Below are 20,997 nucleotides of genomic sequence, written 5' to 3' on the forward strand. Positions count from 1 at the left end.
AACTTTTTGAAAATCAGCGTTTATTTTTGTTACATACAGAGTGCGCAAATGTAAACAATTCGTGGAAACTCAGTATCTATAAATAGAAACAGACGTCAATATTCTACTTTCAATTTGCTTTCCAGATATAGAGGTTTGTTTGAAATTCCATTCTTCCTAATTTTAAGATAGACTTAGGTCTAGATGATTTTTTAAAAAAAAAAGTGTAGATAAATAATTGTGAAAGTATTTATGAATTGTTCATATGTAGGTGTTATGAATTTTCCTGAGCAAGAAACAATTAGCCTAACTATACATACCGTACTTTGAGATCACGAAAATTTATACGTTTGTAATACACTTGTATAGTGGTTTAGATTTCAAACCCTATGCTTATTTCATAAAAAGAAAAAAATATCAATTAATATGTACTGTTGTACTTTAAAACATAAAATCTTTATCAATTGTATTTAATTATAGAATATCGTTTCACTACATTCATATACATGTACATGTATGTTTGCACAAGATATAATAATTTTGCAAAGCATCAAATCGGCAATTAAAAAAAAAATCCAACAGTTTAAGGAAAAGGCACATGAATTTTATAATAAATCTTTTGCTGTCAAAGTAAAACAAAAACTAAATGTCAAAAAATTTTATTTCATCATCTACAAGTCAGTTTATATAAACAGCAAGTTAAAAGAAATGACACTACCTAATTTTCGGTGCATTCGTTTAATCAATATATAAAAATTACTTTTTGGATGTAAAAATCAGAAAAAAGAATAGGAATGTTTTATTGAAGTCCATGGAAGCTCCTGGATTCTAGAGATTTTGTAGGGTAAAGATGAGGCCGACCAAGTAGAAATTTTTACATTTCCTCGACGAAACTATGATTTACGCTAACTTTAACAATTTTAGGGGGAGGGGCGCCGGTTGCGCCCCCCCCCCTAAATCCGCCACTGCATCGTACGACTGAATACAGAGCATCATCCGATCCAACGAATCTATCCTTTAGTGAACTACTACTTAAATTTTACAGAAAATGTGAATGGTTTCAAAATTATTCCGCCGTATGCTTTAAATGACTTTAAACAGATGGAACGGAAATGACTTTCTTAAATGTACATTTATTTAACCTACATTTACATTTCATATGTGTTTTCTTTTTAAAGCAGGCACGTAGTATCGATTTTGAAAAGAGGGTGTTGCCGGAAGAAAATATATATGAAAAACTTTAGCATAAAACTCCAGCATAAAAGAAAGGAAAGTTGGTGTGGGGTGGGGTGGGTGGGAGCAACCAACCCTTACATGACATATTTTCATAGTAAATTTACAGTAAAATATGATGTGGAAAAAAGGGTCAACCCCCCTCCTTAATTTGTTGAAAGCTTCGTTATGGACGTTCTAGATATCATTCTTTTTATTATAATCTGCATAGCCTATCATTGAATAACAACTTTCTGTTAGAGGTAGCCCCTTGTATTGATTGTGTGTACTCTATAACGCGTATTGCATAAAGGTAAATTTATATATATAAACACGAGATTAAAAAAAAATATGACATCAATGGATCTCCATACAATCTGATATTTATTACATCATCATGGCCGGTGTTTTGAAAACTTTGAAAGTTTTCTTTTTTGGGTCAGACGATTCTGAAGAAGAGGAGTACAACAGTGATAATGAGTGGGTTAAGGATTCTAATCAGTCAATCATCAAACAGGTAAGATCTGATGCCCCAACATGGAGGCAGTAATCGAGCAAACTGTGCTAATATCCCGTAGACTCTTTGTTTCATAGTTGTTGATTATCAGAATCCAAGGGAAATGGCTCGATGGCTTTGCTTTCATCATTAACGTATCATTTGAAATAGAAATATTTGTAAATGGACCGTGCGCATATGTAAACCTAATTATTTTTTTTTCTATATATTAAAGGTAATTATATGATTATCCACCTTAAGTGTTTAGCATGAACATTTTACATATAGTACGGCAAAGCCTTTAATTGTCATTAAACTAGACTATAGTATTATATTTATGTCCTAAACAGAACCAGACTAATGACGCCATTTTAAAATATGACGTCAGAAAATAATTGGTAATTTTGGCATATGACTATAGATCCAAGAGAGCGCTCAGGTATGTCTGTCCAGTTTGTCTGTCCCAGAGACCACAGTTCTGCAATAGTTATTAGCAAATATTTCAATGAATTGATGACAAAAGGAATGTACATATTTTTATTGTGTTTTATTTGAAGTAAATTTGATTAATAGATTAAATAAAATTAAATATCAATCTGAAGGATGACCGATGATTACTAGTATTTCTCGTGGTTGTGTACGTTAGATCTATTGTATTCTCTTATGAATCGTATGATTGAATAATGATCAGACGGCATTCAGGGGTACATTTTTTTTTTATATTTATAAATAAAAAAAATTAATTTACTGTCGAACAAATAGGCTAGTTCATCAAAATAGTAACTATTATTTATAGCTTGAACCAGCTATATATTGTTTTATTAAACTTTTCAGAATAGCTAAAAGCTAAGCTATTTTAATTCTTGAAGCAAATTTACAAAACGGAAAAATATCCTTTTTTATTTACAGCAAAAACAAGCGCAAGATGATAAAAGAGCACGCTTTCAGTCAGGTAAATACTCCTAATTTACACATCTTATTTATTAGAAAGAGATTGTTAGAATATCTTTATTTATATATATGAACGTACCTGGCCATAAGTGAGTCATAATTTTATTTTCCCACTATAAATTTCATTGAAAAATGCATTTTTCTAAAATATTATTGCAGTGTTATTTGTAGATCATTTTTTATGACTAAAACACCATAAAATGTAGAATTCTTTGCAGTTTCTTGATATAATTTCAAAATAATTTTATCTGTAGGCACTGCGGTGATACCCACAAGTCAAATGCAAATTAAAAAAATTACGACTCTAATTTGTTAAGAAATCATAGTAATTTGAGGTTAGAAATATTTGTCTCGACGATTTAGTAAATTATTCTCATTGTTTAGTGTATCATTATGTTTAGCATTATTAGACAAGAAAATTTGAACAATTCTGCATGATTTAGTGGAAAAAATCATGGAAATTGGGCTAAAATTGACTTCACAATAAGTTTTAATAAAAATTGGTTTTTCAATGAAATATATAGTGTAAAAATGCTATTATGACTCTTATATGGCCATATACTTATATCTCTTGACAATTCTAGACAATTCATATAATTAGGCAAGACATCACTATCACCTCTTGAAAATAAATTACAAGTTCGTATATACACCATGTAAGCTTGTACGACCCTCTGTACAGGTCTATACATAGTTTAATGGATTTCCCCTGTGTTTAAAAATAAATTGCATTTTCCGAAAATGTTGAAACTTCGCCAAGAAGCCTCTGTATCGACCACAAGTTTTAATCAATAATTAGACCATACTCCGCTATACAAGTATTACGTCATTGCATGCATCACTGTTGTATATGTTGTACACTTCCGCGTATATGTTAAAACAGAAAGTAGATTGATAACAAAATGTATTTATAAAACAGAACAGTCCAGAAGAGAGGAGAAACTCCGTACTGAATCAAGAATGCCGGGCAAACGTAAACCAAGGATAAGGCGGACCAGCTGGAGCCGTGAGTAGTAATTGGGTTTCTTAATGGTTTGGGGGGTCACGGGCTGAATAATTTTATCACTTTTCACGAAAAAGAAACCAACAATAACGTAAGTCTATCATATATGGTTAATCTGATTCATTTTTATTGAAATTAAAAATGCATATTTAATGAAAAATAATTGTCATGCATGTGTGATTATATTTGTCTTGCACTGGATGCACTTCAAGTATATACTGAAAAACTGCATAGCAGAAAAATGCATGTATAGCACTTCGAAACTGTGCTTAAAAGCCATTTTCAACAAAGGTTTAAATACACATTTTACAAACATTGTTATCAAACACACAATGTAGGATACGATAAGGGATAGCATATCAGAATCGGAAATACCTAGTAGTTCATAACCCTACAGAGTGGTGGTCATTTACGTGTACAGCGCCCGAACTCCGTACTTATACACACGCTGCACATTCGGTAACAGTCATTACTTCTAGGTAAATTCAAGCAATTTCAAAAACGAAAGTTAATATCCAACCTTAATTATTGAGAAAAATCAATCATCATACATGGCTTTCAGTGGGTGCAAAATGAAAGTGCACATACCAAGGAACCACAACATCTATTTAAGAAATGTTTTTAAGTAACAGGTGTTTCAGTATATATGTACGACAGAAATAATTTTGAATATACAAAATGTACATATAAAAAAATATGAGTGTCCATAAGGAATTGATTGTACATGCATTTAATTTTTATGCATCAAGTACGAAGCTTTACAGGGATGCACCAGTGCCTTTTCCTATTTTATATTACATGTATCAGTTTAAAAATAACAAATATTAATTAGTTTGAAAAAAAAAATGAAAGTACAAATAATTGTTAAAACAAATCAGTGATTACACAACTCGGAGAAAGGGGGTTCTTACTTCCAACTCCCCCCCCCCCCCCTCTTGATCAGCTAATGATGATTTTATTAAACTTGAAAAAACGTAACAAAACCCCCAAATTAGTAATTTGTAAGAACAAATACATGTAACTTATTTGACTAAACAAAGTATTTATTTGTCAGATCAAATTGATAATTTGTTATAACAGATAAATTATATTATGAATTTGAGATAACAAATTAAGACATTGTAATTACAAATTAATAATTTGTAATTTTAAATTAGAAAAGGCACCCGAGCCGCCGTTAGAAGCTTCCGTAAATACACAAAAACACTCCAATTAATTATTTGTTTTAACAATTAACTAATTTAATATAACAATCAATAATCGGTAATAACAAAGGATAATATGTTAAAATAAATAAATAAATTGTTATTACAAATTGATAATTTGTAATTAAAATCTGTTAATTTGTATTAATTAATTAAAGGTACAGATGCAGTCCTTAGATAAAAGTTTCTGTAATCTAGTGCCACGCCCCCACCGTTTTTTTTTTAACAAACTTATTTTTTTTTTTTACCTCAGTGTATGTTTATCCTGTAACTAAGATTTTTTTCACCTCGTCTTCAGAATATCAAGTCAGTTAATCTAACTTCCATGGTTTCAGAGATTTTCAATTTGTTTGATTGATATCTTAAAAAAAAAACTTAAAACAAACAGGAGTAATGAATATCGTACCTGTAAGTTGTGAAAATAATGAATGACCCAGACATGCATGGAAAAAAGAAAATTCTTGTGTGAGGTACTTGGCCCGTTAGTGTTCCTTTAACACCCTTCAATCTATTTTTAACTGTCAATTCTTAATCCAGGAAGTCATTAAGTTTTATCAGGGTGTTCACTATCAGATTGGTCAGGCAGAAGTATTAGTTTCTTTATTTTTTCTGAATTTGTCCAGTTATTGTTCTTGGAATAATATACATGTATTAAACCTTTCTTGTATCAGGAGTAAATGTGTATTGAAAAACAAAATATTCATAAAGATTCTCAAATAAAAAAAATGTTTTTTGTATGTTGGCATTTTCTTCTAAATTAAGAAACCTTTTTTTGTAAGAAATGACAACTTTTATCTAACATGATCACATCTAAATGACAAACGAACAGTATTTAATTCATCAAGAAAGACTCGCATCAGTCAGTACTAAAATCAGTTCAGTAGATGCAAGCGTCTGGAAAAAGAAAACTGGGAAAACCAAATGGGATAGAATGACGGACAGACGGACAGAAATTGTATAAACTCAATATGCTTTAGTTGACCATAGGCTTTTGGGTGAAGGATAATCCGATAATATATATTTTATATGTTATAATGTATTGTCAAGGAAATTCGAACTATTGTTGTAACATTTTTTTCAAGCTCACAGTGTTTATTCTATTTAATTTTTTTTTAAAAATCTTTCTGTTCGATACATATATACATTAAGCTGTCACAGAAATTTAAATTAATATGCACGTTTTAAAAATGACGTATCCAGCATGTGTAAGAAAGATAAACAAAGGTTGCAATTACCTTTGCCCCTTTCCGTGTCCCCGACACGAAACACACACACACACATATGATATATATATATATATATATATATATATATATATATATATATATATATATATATATATATATATATATATATATATATATATATATATACACTGTATATATATATATATATATATATATACACTGTATATATATATATATATATATATATATATATACACTGTATATATATATATATATATATATATATATATACACTGTATATATATATATATATATATATATATATATATATATATATATATATATATATATATATATATATATATATATATATGATAATAATAAATAAATAAATAAAATATTTGAAAAATGATGAAAGTAATAAACATAATTAAGTGTATATAGTTGAATTTAGATCTTTAAAAAATATGTGACATTTCATCTGGAACTGTTTACGTCCATTCTGGAATAGACTAGTTTTCTCAATCATATTACATTTAGACACAAGATGTGTTTGTGAAACCCTGATGCCCCCATATGACAGCTTAAGGCGAAGGTTAAAGTTTCTCAAATGCAAGCCAAACTCCAGGTCAAGAGATAAAAAATGTTGGTACCCAAAAAAGGTCTTTTCTCGAGGAATATACCAGTGAAATTTGAAAGCCCTAGCACCAACTCTTCAAAAGTTATGGCGAAGGTAATTTTTTTTAAAAGTAAGTAAAACGTCAAGGTCAAGGTCAAATGGGGCCCCAAGTGAAGGTCTTGTCACAAGTGATACACATGTTCGTGAAATGTTAAAGCTCTAGAACCAAACGTTCACATGTTATGGCCAAGGTTAAAGTTTTTCAAAAGTATGTCAAACTCCAAGGTCAAGGTCAACGCCAAAGTTGTTGGTGTCAAAAGGAAAGTCTTGTCACAAGGTATGCACATGTGAAGTAGGAAAGCCCTAGCACCAACTATTTAAAAGTTATGGCCAAGGTTAAAGTTTTTCAAAAGTAGGTCAAACTCCTATGTCAGGGTCAAAAGGTCAAATTGTTGGTATCCAAAGGAAGGTTTTCTCACAAGGAATACACATGTGAAGTATGAAAGCCCTAGCACCAACTGTTCAAAAGTTATGGCCAAGGTTAAAGTTTTTTCAAAAGTAGTTCAAACTCCAAGGTCAAAGTTGTATGTATTTAAAGAAAGGTCTTGTCACAAGAAATACACATGTGAAGTTTAAAAGCCCAAGCACCAACTTTTCAAAAGTTATGGCCAAGGTTAAAGTCGCATAAAATTTTGCAAAGTGGTTCAAACTCCAAGGTCAAGAGGTCAAACATAATGGTACCCAAAGAAAGATCTTGTCACAAGGAATACACATGTGAAATATGAAAGTCATAGCTCCAACCAATCAAAAGTTATGGACAAGGTTAAAGTTTTTGCGGACAAACAGACAGCTAAACAGACAGACAGACAGACAGCTAGACGAACGGACGGACGGGGAAAAAACTATATACCCCCGAATCTTCGATACGGAGGCATAAAAATAGGGAGTGCACATTAAATTATCACTCGTGCCCCCACCAGAGCTTCGCATGGACCTACTTGGGGTCCCCAGACTACCTGCCATTTTAAGGATACACTTTGTTTGGTGCTTAGCTACGCCATTGTTAACTATCATGTTGTACATATGAAATCTGGGGGTTTCAAAATGATCAAATTATTGTATTACTTTAAATGGATGCAGAAAGATGAACACAAATAATATTGACATGACCAAATTCGCTAAAAACTCCACGCTTCATTCACTAATCAATCCCTTATTTAGTAAATACTTTTGTAGTATTCAGTAATGGCAATAAATGCGTCACATAAAAGTCAGCGATAAAGAGACATATGGACATGGTGGTTACTACACACACACACACACACACACACACACACACACACACACAAGTGTCCATAGTTTTGAAGAGCCCTTATGAAAGTTTTGAAGAGAGTGATACGCACGATAATTATCTCAGGAATTTTGAATATTCACTTTGATCTGCTTTGGATATCACTGTGTACTTTTTGTTTCGACTGATCTGCAGAACAAGTCCAAAACTAAATAATGACCCAAAAAAGCAGAAAAAGACATAATATAAATGTGTTTGAGCTGCAGATGATGTCAGAGAAATAAAAAAAGTAACATATGATAATGCATCTTTAAGAATTATCCAAAGTTAAATTAAATTATTTTAAAAAATCTGAACTTTTATTGAATTTCTTTCAGAATTATCTAGAGAAGATGAGGCCCTTCTGGACAGAGATGATGAGCAAAATATACACAGAGTTCAAAGTTTGCAGGACATTTCTAACAACGAGTTGCCTTCTCAAAGGCGTTCGTTCTCCTCTCTTTTTCATCCAGCTCATGCACAGTCAAGTTCAAACATTTCAGTCCAGTTTGATACTGGTAACTCTGCAAGCGATTCTACATCGTCCGATATGGAAGAATTGGAATCGTGCAGTGGATATTCAGAGTCGGCTGAAGATGAAGACTTTTACGTTGACGAAGAAGAGGTTAATTCTTCTCAGCCAGGAAGATGTTTCACGATTCCGAAAGAAGACAGTGAAAAGTCAAAATTTGAAGACAGTTGTGCATATTATGAAAACAACGAAAATGAAGAAGAGGATATATTACAACAGGATATGATGAAGTATGGTTTAGACCTACCTGAATGCAATGAACCGAGCCAAACAGATAAAAAACAGCAGAAATTATACGACGAATTTTTGCCAGTTGATCAATTAGAACAAATACTTCGGTCAAATACACAGCGTTACAAACGTTGTAAAGTTTCCATTCAAGGAGCACATGTAGCACAGTGTACAAACCTTGACGTTAGAGATGAGCTGAAAGAAATTGAGATATCAGGAAGATCAAAGGCAGGAAAGGTATTTGATGGAGACATTGTGCTAGTGGAGATTTTTAACTACGAAAAATTTACAAAAACAGTCATTCAAAGACTTCAGCGTGACATCAATAAGGATAACAGGTCGCAGAAGATCTATGGCAAAATTATCGGTGTTTTTGAAAGGAGGAAGGCCAGAGACATTGATCATCCAGTTTTTGTATGTACCTTGGATGACACAGCATATTATTTGATGAGACCTGTATGCAGAACAGTTCCAAAACTTCACGTTGACCATAACAGACAGAAAAAGTACACACTTCAAGTGTATAAGTATGATACAAAGTCCTCAAATATTGAACCTGACTCCGAATTTCGGATCGACCCTGGGAGAAAATCGTCCTTTGTCTTCTTGGTCGTGTATTTGTCTTGGTCTAGTTTGTACCCAATGGGTGCAGTGATAGATGTTATCGAAATTGAAGAAAGTTACTCATCTGCAATGAAAATTCTTCGACTTCATCATCAGGTACCAGAGTATTACCAGAAAGAAACTGTTGAATATACAAAGAAACTAATTAATGATATACAAGGAGAAGCTAGTAGAATCGTGAGTGAGGAGGACCGTGAAGACTTAACTCATCTTAGGGTCTTTACTATTGACCCCGAAGGATCCCAGGACATTGATGATGCTCTCAGCGTAGAAAAAGTCGGCGACATTTTTGAAATTGGAGTTCATATTGCTGATGTAAGCTTGGTTGTGAAGAAAGATGATCAAATTGACGGGGAAGCTCAAGAAAGAGCTTGTACATTCTATCCTGGCCAAGGAATGAATCCTTACCACATGCTTCCTGAGCCGTTGTCACGTGATATATGTAGTTTAAGGCCTGGGGTTATGCGGCCTACATTGTCTGTTATGTTCAGAATGACTAAAACTGGTCGTATTGAAAACCAATGCATTAAAAAAACGAAAATTAAATCCTGCAGAAAATTCAGTTACGAGGAAGTGCAGCAGATTATTGAGAAGGGATCATCTAGTGACAATGCTTTAGAGAAGGACATCCTCCAGCTTTTTGAAATAGCTAAAACAATACGTACAAAAAGACCAGGATCAGGATTTCATGCTTTTCCCGTTGAGACCAAACTGAATGACAATGAGGATTCAATTTTGAATTCAAGAGAAGCCCATTATCTAGTTGAAGAGTTCATGATTTTGTCAAATACATATGTTGCTGCATATTTAAGAAGTCGATTTCCGAAAGTTATCCCTCTCCGTTGTCAAGCTGCCCCCTCTTTAGAAATTCTTAAGAAATGGAAAGATCAAAATTATCCATTTCTGCACATGGTGCTTCGCCTTCAGAATGTTGATCCAAGTGCAGGAATGGGGGGTGATAAGATAGACCTAAATTCTCTTGGACCTTTCCGGTATACAAGGATCATGCCTGTTCAGAAATGGGTGTGGGAAAATATCATCGATGCGGTAAGAAATAATGACATCCAGTCAGCAATACAATACCTTTGCACTGATGAACTGCATCCTAGCCAGTGTTTGGCATTAGAAGAATGGATTTCTTTCCAGGAGAGTGCTTCATACAAATGCAGTGGTACCCTAAATGACCAAAGAGAAGGGATGCATTTTTCTTTGCAACGAATGATGTATGTACATTTTACATCACCAATAAGGAGATACCCTGACATTATTGTCCATCGTCTACTTCATGCAGCTATTGACAATAAAAAATGTCCATATTCAGAATCAGAGGTTGATACCCTGTGTCAAAGCTTGAACGATGTCATTAGGAGAGCAAAAGATTTTCAAAAGCAATGCAGGATGTTGACTTGGGGATTTAGATTAAAGCAATGTCCACAAATTCTGCAGGGATTTGTTCATGAGGTATCCGACAGATCTGTTTCCATTGTTTTACCTGGACTCAGAAGTCTTCCTCAGATATGCAAAGAAATTGAGTTGAACCTTCTACATGTATACGAGAGGCCAAAATTTGATAAAGATACAACTACTGGAGACCTCATTATGACCCTTAACTGGCTACTTCGCATTTATGATGTGTCAGGCAAACCAAACAGAGATGAACGTAAAGCTCAGAGATTACACTGGTTGTCAGATGAGGCTAGAAAGGAAGTTTGCAAACGAATAAATCCCCATGCAAGAACAAAGTTTGTTCTTCAAGAGAGGTGGAAAGAAATACTATTAAAGGTGGTTCGTGGAGAATACCATGATCTGGAAAACAGTATCACAGTTCTTCAGGGAAAAGCATTGTACAAAGACTCAAATAAACCGGATTGCAATAAAGAAGTCGATGAAGATCTTCATAATTATGTACCTGCATGTAAAGATACATTACTTGATCACTCATCCGAAGTAGAAGATGGAGAAGTGATTCGCCAAGCATGTAGATTTTCAATGTCTTTATCTCGAGGACAAGTAGTTTGTGTGCAAATAACTGCTGAACCACAGAAAGGAGTTCTTGTACCATCCTTACAACTGCTTGATATGTCGAAAAATATCAAACACTGCTTGCAACACAGCCGCGATCCAATCAAGTTTTTATCCAAATATTCGATACACAAATCCAAATCAAAATACCCTTCAGTGGTTGCTTATCTACAAATTTGGTTGCCAATAATTGAGATGGAGGCCGTTACAAATGCAGCGCATGATGATTCTCCAATCATCAATGGAATAAGTGTCTACATGGAGTCATGTCAAATGGGATATTTCATTCTTGATCATTATTTTTGTGAACAAAGAGACATTGATTTCAGTGCAATGTCGCCACATTTTATCCTTGTTGGTGACGACGAGAACAAAAGTGAACTAATTACAAATACTGATTATTTATGCATTAGGTCTGAACATTTAACCAGTAAATCTAATGAAGAAAGGAAAACATCATCCGTAGACCCAAATTACCGTTTTCAGTGGGTCCTTCATGGACAGATTGGCAACATTGAAAAAATCATGAAACCTACGCCTCAAAAGAAAGATTCCTTGGAGGTTGAAACGAGAGAGGGTGACGAAAAGAAGCGGAATGTCATAGACAAGTATAAGATTCATTTTAAGCTCCACAAGGAAAGCAATAAAGCATCAACCGAAATGATGTTCTCGGGAAATGGATTTCCTAGCTGTGTAGAACTGGTGCAGAAATCCGAAACAGAAACGTAGCTATCTTTGTTTTTGTGCTGTATATTATCCAAGAGGCCCATGGGCCACAAGTTCGCTCGAATCACTTTGTTCTTGCTGTTCTTGAGAACACGGTTTAAAAAAGTATTTTCCTTTTAAATCCAGCATGAAACTATGATCCTTTTTCGCGGTGAGGGGACAGTGACTTGACCGAACATGAATGTATGTTAGTTCGGAATTGAAAATCAGGGATGCTTCAGATAAGATCTTAAATATCGAGGTTTCTTGTCTTGATAGGCGTTGGCACGATAAAGAACCCTCATTGCTCAATGGCCATGAGTGCTAAGTATAGGTGAAGTTTGAAGTAATATAGTTTGAAGCCCTTCACCGGCAAATGATGACGTCTCTGTATGAGTGAAAAAATTTCGAATGGGCGTTAAACAACATACAAAGAGTATATATGAATATAACATAGGAATGTGGCTAATTTTAACCCTGCTTTTTTGAAGTTTTGACCTTTGATGTGGTCCTGCCTTAACTCATGGGCCACAATCGGATCAAAATTCCATTTTCTCTATATGGACCTGAGCATATCAATTTGACTAATTTCGACTGTACTGTTCTTGGCCCTGTTTGCTGAGTAATGGTCTAAATTTGAAGCCCTTCGCTGGTATATGGTGACGTCTCTATATGAGAGAACTATTCTCGAAACGGAACGTAAAACAACATACAATCTTTATATTACATTATTTGACTCCCTGTTGTGACCTTGGCCGGGCATGATTTGAACAAGGTTGAATCTTTACTACTTTGGGATTCTCAAATATTAATATGACTAATTGTAGCTATTGTTTATCGAGAACAAGAATTTTATTCCTACGTATTACTGTGTTAAACTTTGACACCTGTATGGTCTAATCCTAGCCCATGCGATGGGATGGCTTGAACAAATTGAATATACATTAAGGAAGAAAAAATTAACACAAGTTCTGTATTTTCTGGTCCAGTGAAAGCTTTTTAATTGACTCCACTATATATTTAATTTGCTTTTTAAATGACTCCACTATATATTCACTTGTTCTTGCTTATTTCGCTCAGAAAATTAATTTACCAAGTGATGCTTTGTGTCGAGTGTTGTTAAAACTGGGCGAATGGCTCTGGAGAAAAGAATATGAAACGAAACAACAGTTGACAGACTAAGAGGAGACAGACGATGAACAAACGTTGCTCAGAAACCCTTTGGCTTATGTGCGCTAATAAACTGAATGAAATTACATTTCTTAGTAATTTACATTTAGAAGTCATATTTTCTTTTTATTGGTGTTGAAAATTTGCCTACTTTTATTTTTCATAGCCGGATAGAGGCTGTTGTGAATTGTCTTGGGAAATCCAGCAAGTTAGCTAAAAATATAGCTCTACAGAGAGTCACACCAGATCTAGGTAATACCGAGCTTTATATCTTTCTATGCATGTACAAGAAATCTCGGTAGAAAATTATTTAAATATGTGTCCTTGATTTTTGTGTCGCTCTGCAGTGCAGAGCGACACATAGGAATCATTTTTCCCGACGTCTGTGTGTCCGTCTGTTACACCGTATATCTTGAGATCTTTAAGAGGTATGGATTTGCATGATTTTCTGGTCATGTATTGCTAGGCTGTATGGCTTTAGTTAAATCAGTGGTCACCAACCTCGTGCACTTTCAAAATAGCCTTTGACCCACTTTATAAAAAAAATTCAAAATGCCAATGTACAGCATTTTTTTTAAAGACATTTGAGAGGATAAAACTGTGCTGTTTAGTATGTACACTGTTTGTCATAAGACATGAAAAAACAAGCGTTACAGTCCACTTGACCTTTGACAAAATTTTAAAAAATACTCTTAACGGTTATTTTATCTTATACATGTATCTTCTGAAATTTGGGACGCAGAGCTTCGGTAAATGGTATACTTATTTTGAGCTTATGAAATTAATCTTATAAACTGTGTGATAAATACATGTACTTACCACAAATACTATATATGACAATACATCGGCATCGGAACACCGAAATGGATCGTGTTTAAAATAAAGTTGTACACTGACAATGCATAAAGACAGACTTAAATCAACACTTTTGAGTAAAATACAGAAATAATCTTTTCTAATAGTTTTAATTTTATTATTTATTTTAGCTTTGAAGGTTGAATTATTATTTTTGATGTCGTACTTTATGATAAAGGCTATTATATCGAAGTGTTAATATTTGTTGATATTTATTTCTTTGCAGAAAAATGCATGAACAATGATACTTGTATTCAAATAAACTTTGGTGTATATCTTTAATAATGCTATAGCGGGCGACAAATGCTTTTCCTTGGAACACTTGAGTCTTTTTTTACAGGTGAAACTTACCTGGAAAAAGCAAGAAATATACAAATCGAAATAGATTTACCATCCATTGCAGCAAGCAATGTATATCAAACACAAGCCATCAGGAATTCACTAACCAAGAGCTTTAGCCTTATCCATGGACCTCCAGGTAAGTTTAAAGTACATGCAGATTTAAATTATTACATGTAAAGATGTTTTGTCTGAAAGAAAAACAGAAATGTTGTTTACTATTTTTTTAAAATATAATCATCGAAGGAAGAAGTGTTTTACAAATCCTCTTTTCCATGGTAATGATTGAAAGTATATTGGCTCACATGAGCCGAAATCTCAAGTGATATTTTTTTTTTATCACATTTTGTTCTAAATCAATATGTCCGTCTGTAAACTTTTAACATTTTCATTTTCTCAAATACCATTGAGCCAGTTTCAACTTAACTTGCTACAAACCTTCCTTGGATCAATGGTAATCAAGTTTGAGAAAATTGATAGCCACGTCCTCTTTCAAGGGAAGATATTTAAAAATTGGTGGAACAATGGTGACATCTTTTAAAATTTCCCGCAAGAACCACTTGGTCAGAAAAGATAAAACTTAATGAAAGTTTCCTGACATAATGTATATTTAAGTTTGTTTAAATTGTGGCCCCTGGGGGGAAAATTGGCCATAATAGGGTATCAAAGTTTTACATGGGAAATATATGAAAGGTTTTAAAAGTCGGCAATGATTTGTGATATGTAAAAACATTCACAAGTAAGATAGAATCAAGTTTGTTTAAATCATGGACCAGGAGAGTAACGTTGTGGAACAATAGGGGGTCAACATGGGAGTACATGTCTTTAGGAAAAAAATCTAAAAAGTCTTCTGACGATGAGCAAATGGGCCATGATCAATCAAATTTGTATGGAAACAGGTCCTCAGGTTGTTGAGGTTTAAATTTATTTAATTTATAAAATCATGGTCCCCGGGATGCAATTGGTGATAAAAGATTTACATGATAAGATATTGGGGAAACAGAAGAACAGCTGGACCCTAAATTAGTCATATTCTTTTGGGGGCATTCACAAATAAAGTAGAATCAAGTTTGTTCAACTCATGACCCAAGAAAAGGTGGGGGGATACAAGGAGATCTTCATCTCCACTTTCATCGAGATCAGGACGGCCATGTTTATTCATATAAATATTGAAGAATCATCAGGTAAGTCAAGTAAAGTAAATTCGACTTGAATCAAATCTTGCCTCGGGGGGTGAGGTGGGGTGGAAGCTTAGTATATACATGTAACTGAATACACGGATATTTCGTTGCATGTTGAAGAATTTTAAACGGAGCAAATTCAGATAAGACAGCATTGTATATATACAGTATCAAATATGTAGGGTAGGGCTACAATGACAGATCATAGTTTTACAAGGAAATGTGATTGAAAAAGCAAGATTGAGCTATAAGTTCTGTTGATTCTTTTTTTCATAATGAACAGCAAGGTCATGTTATATTGAAATTAAAGCATCCCAGTGCTGTCTAAATTAAGGCTGGTTAAATCATAACCCCTTGAGGATAGTCAGGGGCAATAATATGGAGTGGAAAAATCATCGAAATAAAAAGGGGGAAAATATGGTGCATGGGTCTCTTGACTGATGCCTTGTGTGCTACAAAACTCGAACAGAACTAGATATAAAGATAAATTCTTTGTGGAAAACAACATACATACTTCTTTATGTCAAGTTTAAAAAAAAAAAATTAATTCTTAAAAGTTATAGTCATATTTATTTATTATTGATGTAATACATTGAAGGCTTTAATTGATATTCAGTTGGTGTTTCTTCTTCCTAGAACTCTTTCTGTATTAGTTTATTTCGCTCTAGCACCAATTCATGATAACTCGTTTCACCGTTGATCATTTCACTCTCCTACCTAGGCAATTTCACTCCGTTTCATCACTATTATCCAACTCTGATTAGGTTAAATATATTTAAAAACTTAACATAAGGAAGTCTGAATTGAGTCAGTATCTGATTTGTAAAGATTGTTAAAATAGTGCTTGTTTTTTGAGGTACTAAGATTTACATGACAATAAAAATATATAAAGCAAACTAGGAATAGAAAGGAAAAAATAGCAGTTTAAAATTATTGACTATCGTCTTAACGTGATTGGTGAAAAGGGTTCATTAGGTTGCATAGTGAAATGACGTACGTAATAAATGGGGATCATGTATTATAGTGGTATTGATCTAGGTGGAGCAGATGACCTCAAATTCAGCCAAATTTCATGTGTTCTTCTAATTGTTTTTTTCCAGGCACGGGGAAGACTTATACGGGAATAAAATTAGTTTATCTGTTTGACATGATAAATGATTTGCTAAGAGCAGATGGACATAAGCATCAGCAGGTTGTCTTCTGTGGACCCAATAATAAATCAGTGGATCTTGTTGCAAGTAAGATTTTAAGTTTTCTCTCTCTCTTTTTCTTTAAAAATATCAATTTGCAAGAAAAACAAGGATCCAGCAAATTAAAGCTGGTCACAAACGCCGCCAGTTAGGTATCGAATCCATCTTATTCTAGGCCAAATCAATTTGTACTATATACATTAACATGCTCAAATCTAAAAGTAGGAAATACATGTATCTGTTTGTGAATTCAGGATGGATATTGAATAAATTTGACGATTTAGCACCTGATATGGTACGCTTATATGGCAACTCCCTCGAAAACAAAGATTATCCCATGCCAGGAAAGCACTATGCTACATCTGCCTCAGCAAAAGAAAATCGACCAGATCCACAATTAAAAGATATATCTGTACATCGTCTGATACGTCAAGAAGGAAGTCTTCATGCCACTGAGATAAAGGACTTCGATGACAAATTTAAACTCTTCAGAACCGACAAAAGCTACAGACCTACAATAAGAGATATTAGGCGATACAAGCATATCACCAGTGAAGCTGCACAAGAAGAACTAAAGAAGCATGACGTCATATTCTGTACCACTGCCGTCACAACCAGTCCACGGTTCATTAAGGGTACGCGTGGGAAAGTTTTCCAGTTGATTATTGATGAAGCAGGAATGTGTACAGAGCCGGAAAGTATTGCAGCCATCATAGCTACAAAAGCAAAACAAGTTGTTTTAATTGGAGATCACAAACAACTTAGTCCAGTAATTTGTTCCACTCATGCTGCTGAGCTTGGCTTAGAAGTTTCACTGTTTGAACGTTATGCAATCTTTGCAAAAATGCTGAGATTCCAGTACAGAATGGTTAATATTTTAACATCTTTTTTTTTATTTGAAAAGGTTCATGTTTATTTTTGCTGGCTTTGAAATAGATATTGTTACAACAATTTTTTTGGTTAAATTCCAGCATCCAGCAATATGCGAGTTTCCCTCAACTCATTTTTACGATAAAAAATTGATAACCAAGAAGTCCTCTGCTTGGAAAACTAAGACTCCGTTAAATATTTGGATAGACAAGGAAAAACCAATCATATTCTGTCATGTGGAGGGAGAGGAGGAGTATCTGACTGTTTCTACAGAAGAAGGAAATGAACAGTCTTGTAGCAACAAACAAGAAGTAGATCACGTGGTATGCAAGGAAAACATCCGAATTTTCATTTCTTGTTATTGATAATAATTTCTGTAGTGTTATGTTGAAAATTTTGAATTATCCGGGTGACAGTGAATACAAAATTTACATTTTATCAGCTGGTTCAATTCTAATTTTACAGTATATTTGACACTTTTTCAAATGTATAGATAACAACAACGCAGCCTTGTCGTGAATTGCTACAATACAGAGATCTTAATTCTAAATTTGAAAAAATGGATTTTTTTTTTATAAAGATTATACTTCATGTATTTTTAAGAACAGAATTTGTATGTGCTATAATTTAAGATAACGGTTCTAATCCTCATGTATGGCCACTGTAAGGTCAAAAGTTACTCATGAATATATATCAAGGCTATCGTAAAATCCATCCTTATATGACACAATTTTGCTGTATTTTTTTTTTTTGTAATGTAGATCAAGTTTTTTGGAAACCGTGTAACCAAAAAATGTCTTCCCACAATATTTGTTTTACAAAAGCATGATGATTTATATGATCGTCATACTTAATGAGATGAGATTTAATAAATTTAATTCATTGTAGGTTAAAGTTTTTGAATACCTAGTGAAGTATGAGAAGATTAATCCGAGCAATAAACAGGCCATCAACATCATGTCGCAGTACAATGCACAATGTACAAGAATTCGGAAGGCTCTTTTGGAAAAGAAGTACATTAATATCAACGTCAACACTGTTGTTGCCAGTCAGGGTATGTTTAAGCCCTTTTTAAAAAATAATATTGAAAAGGACATGTGTATTTAAATACGAATGTCCCCAACGAATGCAAGACCAGAGCAAGACAAGTGAACTTTGTTGATGACATGTGTCAGGATCACACCTATCTCTGCGCCAAGTAAGAACTTGCGATGTTTCCAATTAGAAAATGACCAGACAAGAATTTTACAATTTGAATTCTTATGACCATGTCTTCCAAATGACCTTCAGTTAGGATAATAGCACATATTCAGGTCATAAATTACTTCTGAGATTCTCAGTCGTTAACTAACGAAATTATGATCACAGTTAAAGCTTTAAACAAATGGTCCAACAGTTTATTTACCCTCGGTATCCATACTGGAAGACATAAGGGCTGTGCTTTCCATATTATTTTGAACTGAATTAAATATAATAGGGATGAGCCTCCTGATTTAAATGAATGACAACATAGGCTATTTCAAACAATGTTCAGAATTACTAGTTGTTTGATTGCATTTTGTCCTTTCGAGAATTCTTCACGTGTTGGGAAGCCATTAGTTGAAAATTAGAATTTAGACCTCTACTCGGCACACATAGCATTTGAGTAGTAATAGATCTTTGGTTAAGATTGATGACAGATATTTTATATTTTGTATTTTCCTTATTTTGAAGGCGGAGAATGGGACTACGTCATTTTCAGCACAGCTCGGTCTCTACCAGATTACCGAATCGAGAAACAACCAACCCTGGGATGGTGTAAACAGAACTTGGGGTTTATAACGGATAAACACCAGATCAATGTTGCTTTGACCAGAGCAAGACGTGGACTCATCATCATTGGTAATGACATCATGTAAAAATTGTCTAATTCAACAAAACTATGATTTTGGCAAACAATGCTAGGGTCTAATACAAAGCTATTTCTATTAGAAGATCAATTTGAAACTAGAATATACTTTTAAAAAATATTTTTATCTGGATTAAAATATCAGAAAGAAATAAAAGAAAGTTTAAATGAAACTTAAGTTCAGATACCTATATTTGTTCTGGATTTCATAATGCAATCTTTCTAGACTCCTAAATATTATCCAGCAATTTGACATTATTCTAGCAAAGTGAGAATTATCTTTGTCATATTTACCAGACATGTAGTTGTTTGACTAATATAGGAATTGCACAAGTAGAAGATGTCCCTGTTTGTTAATACAAAGATTAAATGTAACATGCACATAAACGCAGGCATTAAAAAAAACTACCTTGGTCATACTTTTGAAATACCTTTCTTTTTGTCTTATTGGCAAATTAAATTTGATTTACAGTGTTGTAGTTTGAGTGTCGTCACTAATGCTAAAAATCTTTGGTATTAAGTACCAAGACTGTTGTAATTGCCTTAAAAGTAATTATAAGTTTTACAAATAGGGAACAAACATCTTTTATCATGTGATTTTGTATGGAGGAGCTTGATCAAACATTACGCCCGTTTTGGCTGTGTCACGGATGTAGAGCACTTCCCGCCACCTCCCCCGGTGATGAAAAGACGGCGACGGAAGTCACACCGTGAAAGTCTGGAGTCGGAGGAAGATTTCTACCGCGGAACAGATCGCCAGCTTAGTATGGTAGATGAAGAAAATGAATGAAATTGATACCAGTGCAATATGATAAGGAAAATGAAAGATATGATATATATTGAATTTGTTTTGTTTTCATTTGTGAGCTTTCAGTTTAACTGTGATACTTAAGTTATATTGATGTTAGACATTCTGAAATGATAGCTGTTGCTCTCTTTGTGATATTTAGTTATTCGAGTGTTATATAAGTATGTCAAACATGTACAGAAGAAAGGGAATGGTAACACACCAGTGCTCCTAGTGCTACATTGTTAATAAATTTTATTAAATTTACTACGTGACAGTTAGTTAATTTCATAAAATTTACTATGTGACACTAGTAATTAATTAACTAGTATTTTTTTTATAACTTAAAGAGCCTCTCTTGTTGTACATTTATTAAAATGTAAGCTTTGCAGTTTCATACGTTTGGTGTCATTTATGAGAGCACATTTGTGCACGTATATGCTTTCCTTATGGCCAACTTCATGAAATACATGTAATCTTATGTCCTTTTTCATGAAATAACGTTAATGAAAATAGTTATTCTCATATATAAGCATGCACAAAATAGCCAAAAGAATGAAAATAAAAGTTTTTAGTTAGTGAATGATGAAAGAAACTTTAACCACCTACATTGTATATTTA

General features: G+C 33.5%; 1 protein-coding gene across 1 annotated transcript; it reads left to right on the plus strand.

Moving 5' to 3' along the window:
• Positions 1-1,588: 1,588 nt before the first annotated feature.
• LOC133177103 (helicase with zinc finger domain 2-like) lies at positions 1,589-20,402 on the plus strand. Its single transcript, XM_061312195.1, has 13 exons — positions 1,589-1,708; positions 2,597-2,639; positions 3,522-3,524; positions 3,558-3,644; positions 8,321-12,116; positions 13,433-13,518; positions 14,462-14,599; positions 16,742-16,879; positions 17,086-17,699; positions 17,803-18,024; positions 18,590-18,755; positions 19,415-19,582; positions 20,162-20,402. Exons 1-13 carry the CDS (start codon positions 1,589-1,591, stop codon positions 20,377-20,379), a joined length of 5,799 nt encoding a protein of 1,932 aa, XP_061168179.1. The 3' UTR covers positions 20,380-20,402.
• Positions 20,403-20,997: the final 595 nt, after the last annotated feature.

The sequence above is a fragment of the Saccostrea echinata genome, unplaced genomic scaffold, assembly GCF_033153115.1.
Source record: "Saccostrea echinata isolate AGI-Se365-2 ecotype Australia unplaced genomic scaffold, CSIRO_AGI_Sech_v1 ptg000086l, whole genome shotgun sequence".
In the NCBI taxonomy this organism is placed as follows: Eukaryota; Metazoa; Mollusca; class Bivalvia; order Ostreida; family Ostreidae; genus Saccostrea; species Saccostrea echinata.

Bases quoted from the DNA above. Each gene is read 5' to 3' on its own strand.
- LOC133177103 (XM_061312195.1), top strand. From the start codon at position 1,589: ATGGCCGGTGTTTTGAAAACTTTGAAAGTTTTCTTTTTTGGGTCAGAC. The intron at 13,519-14,461 runs GTAATACCGAGC...CTTTTTTTACAG, and splicing joins GAGAGTCACACCAGATCTAG to GTGAAACTTACCTGGAAAAA. The intron at 14,600-16,741 runs GTAAGTTTAAAG...GTTTTTTTCCAG, and splicing joins CCTTATCCATGGACCTCCAG to GCACGGGGAAGACTTATACG.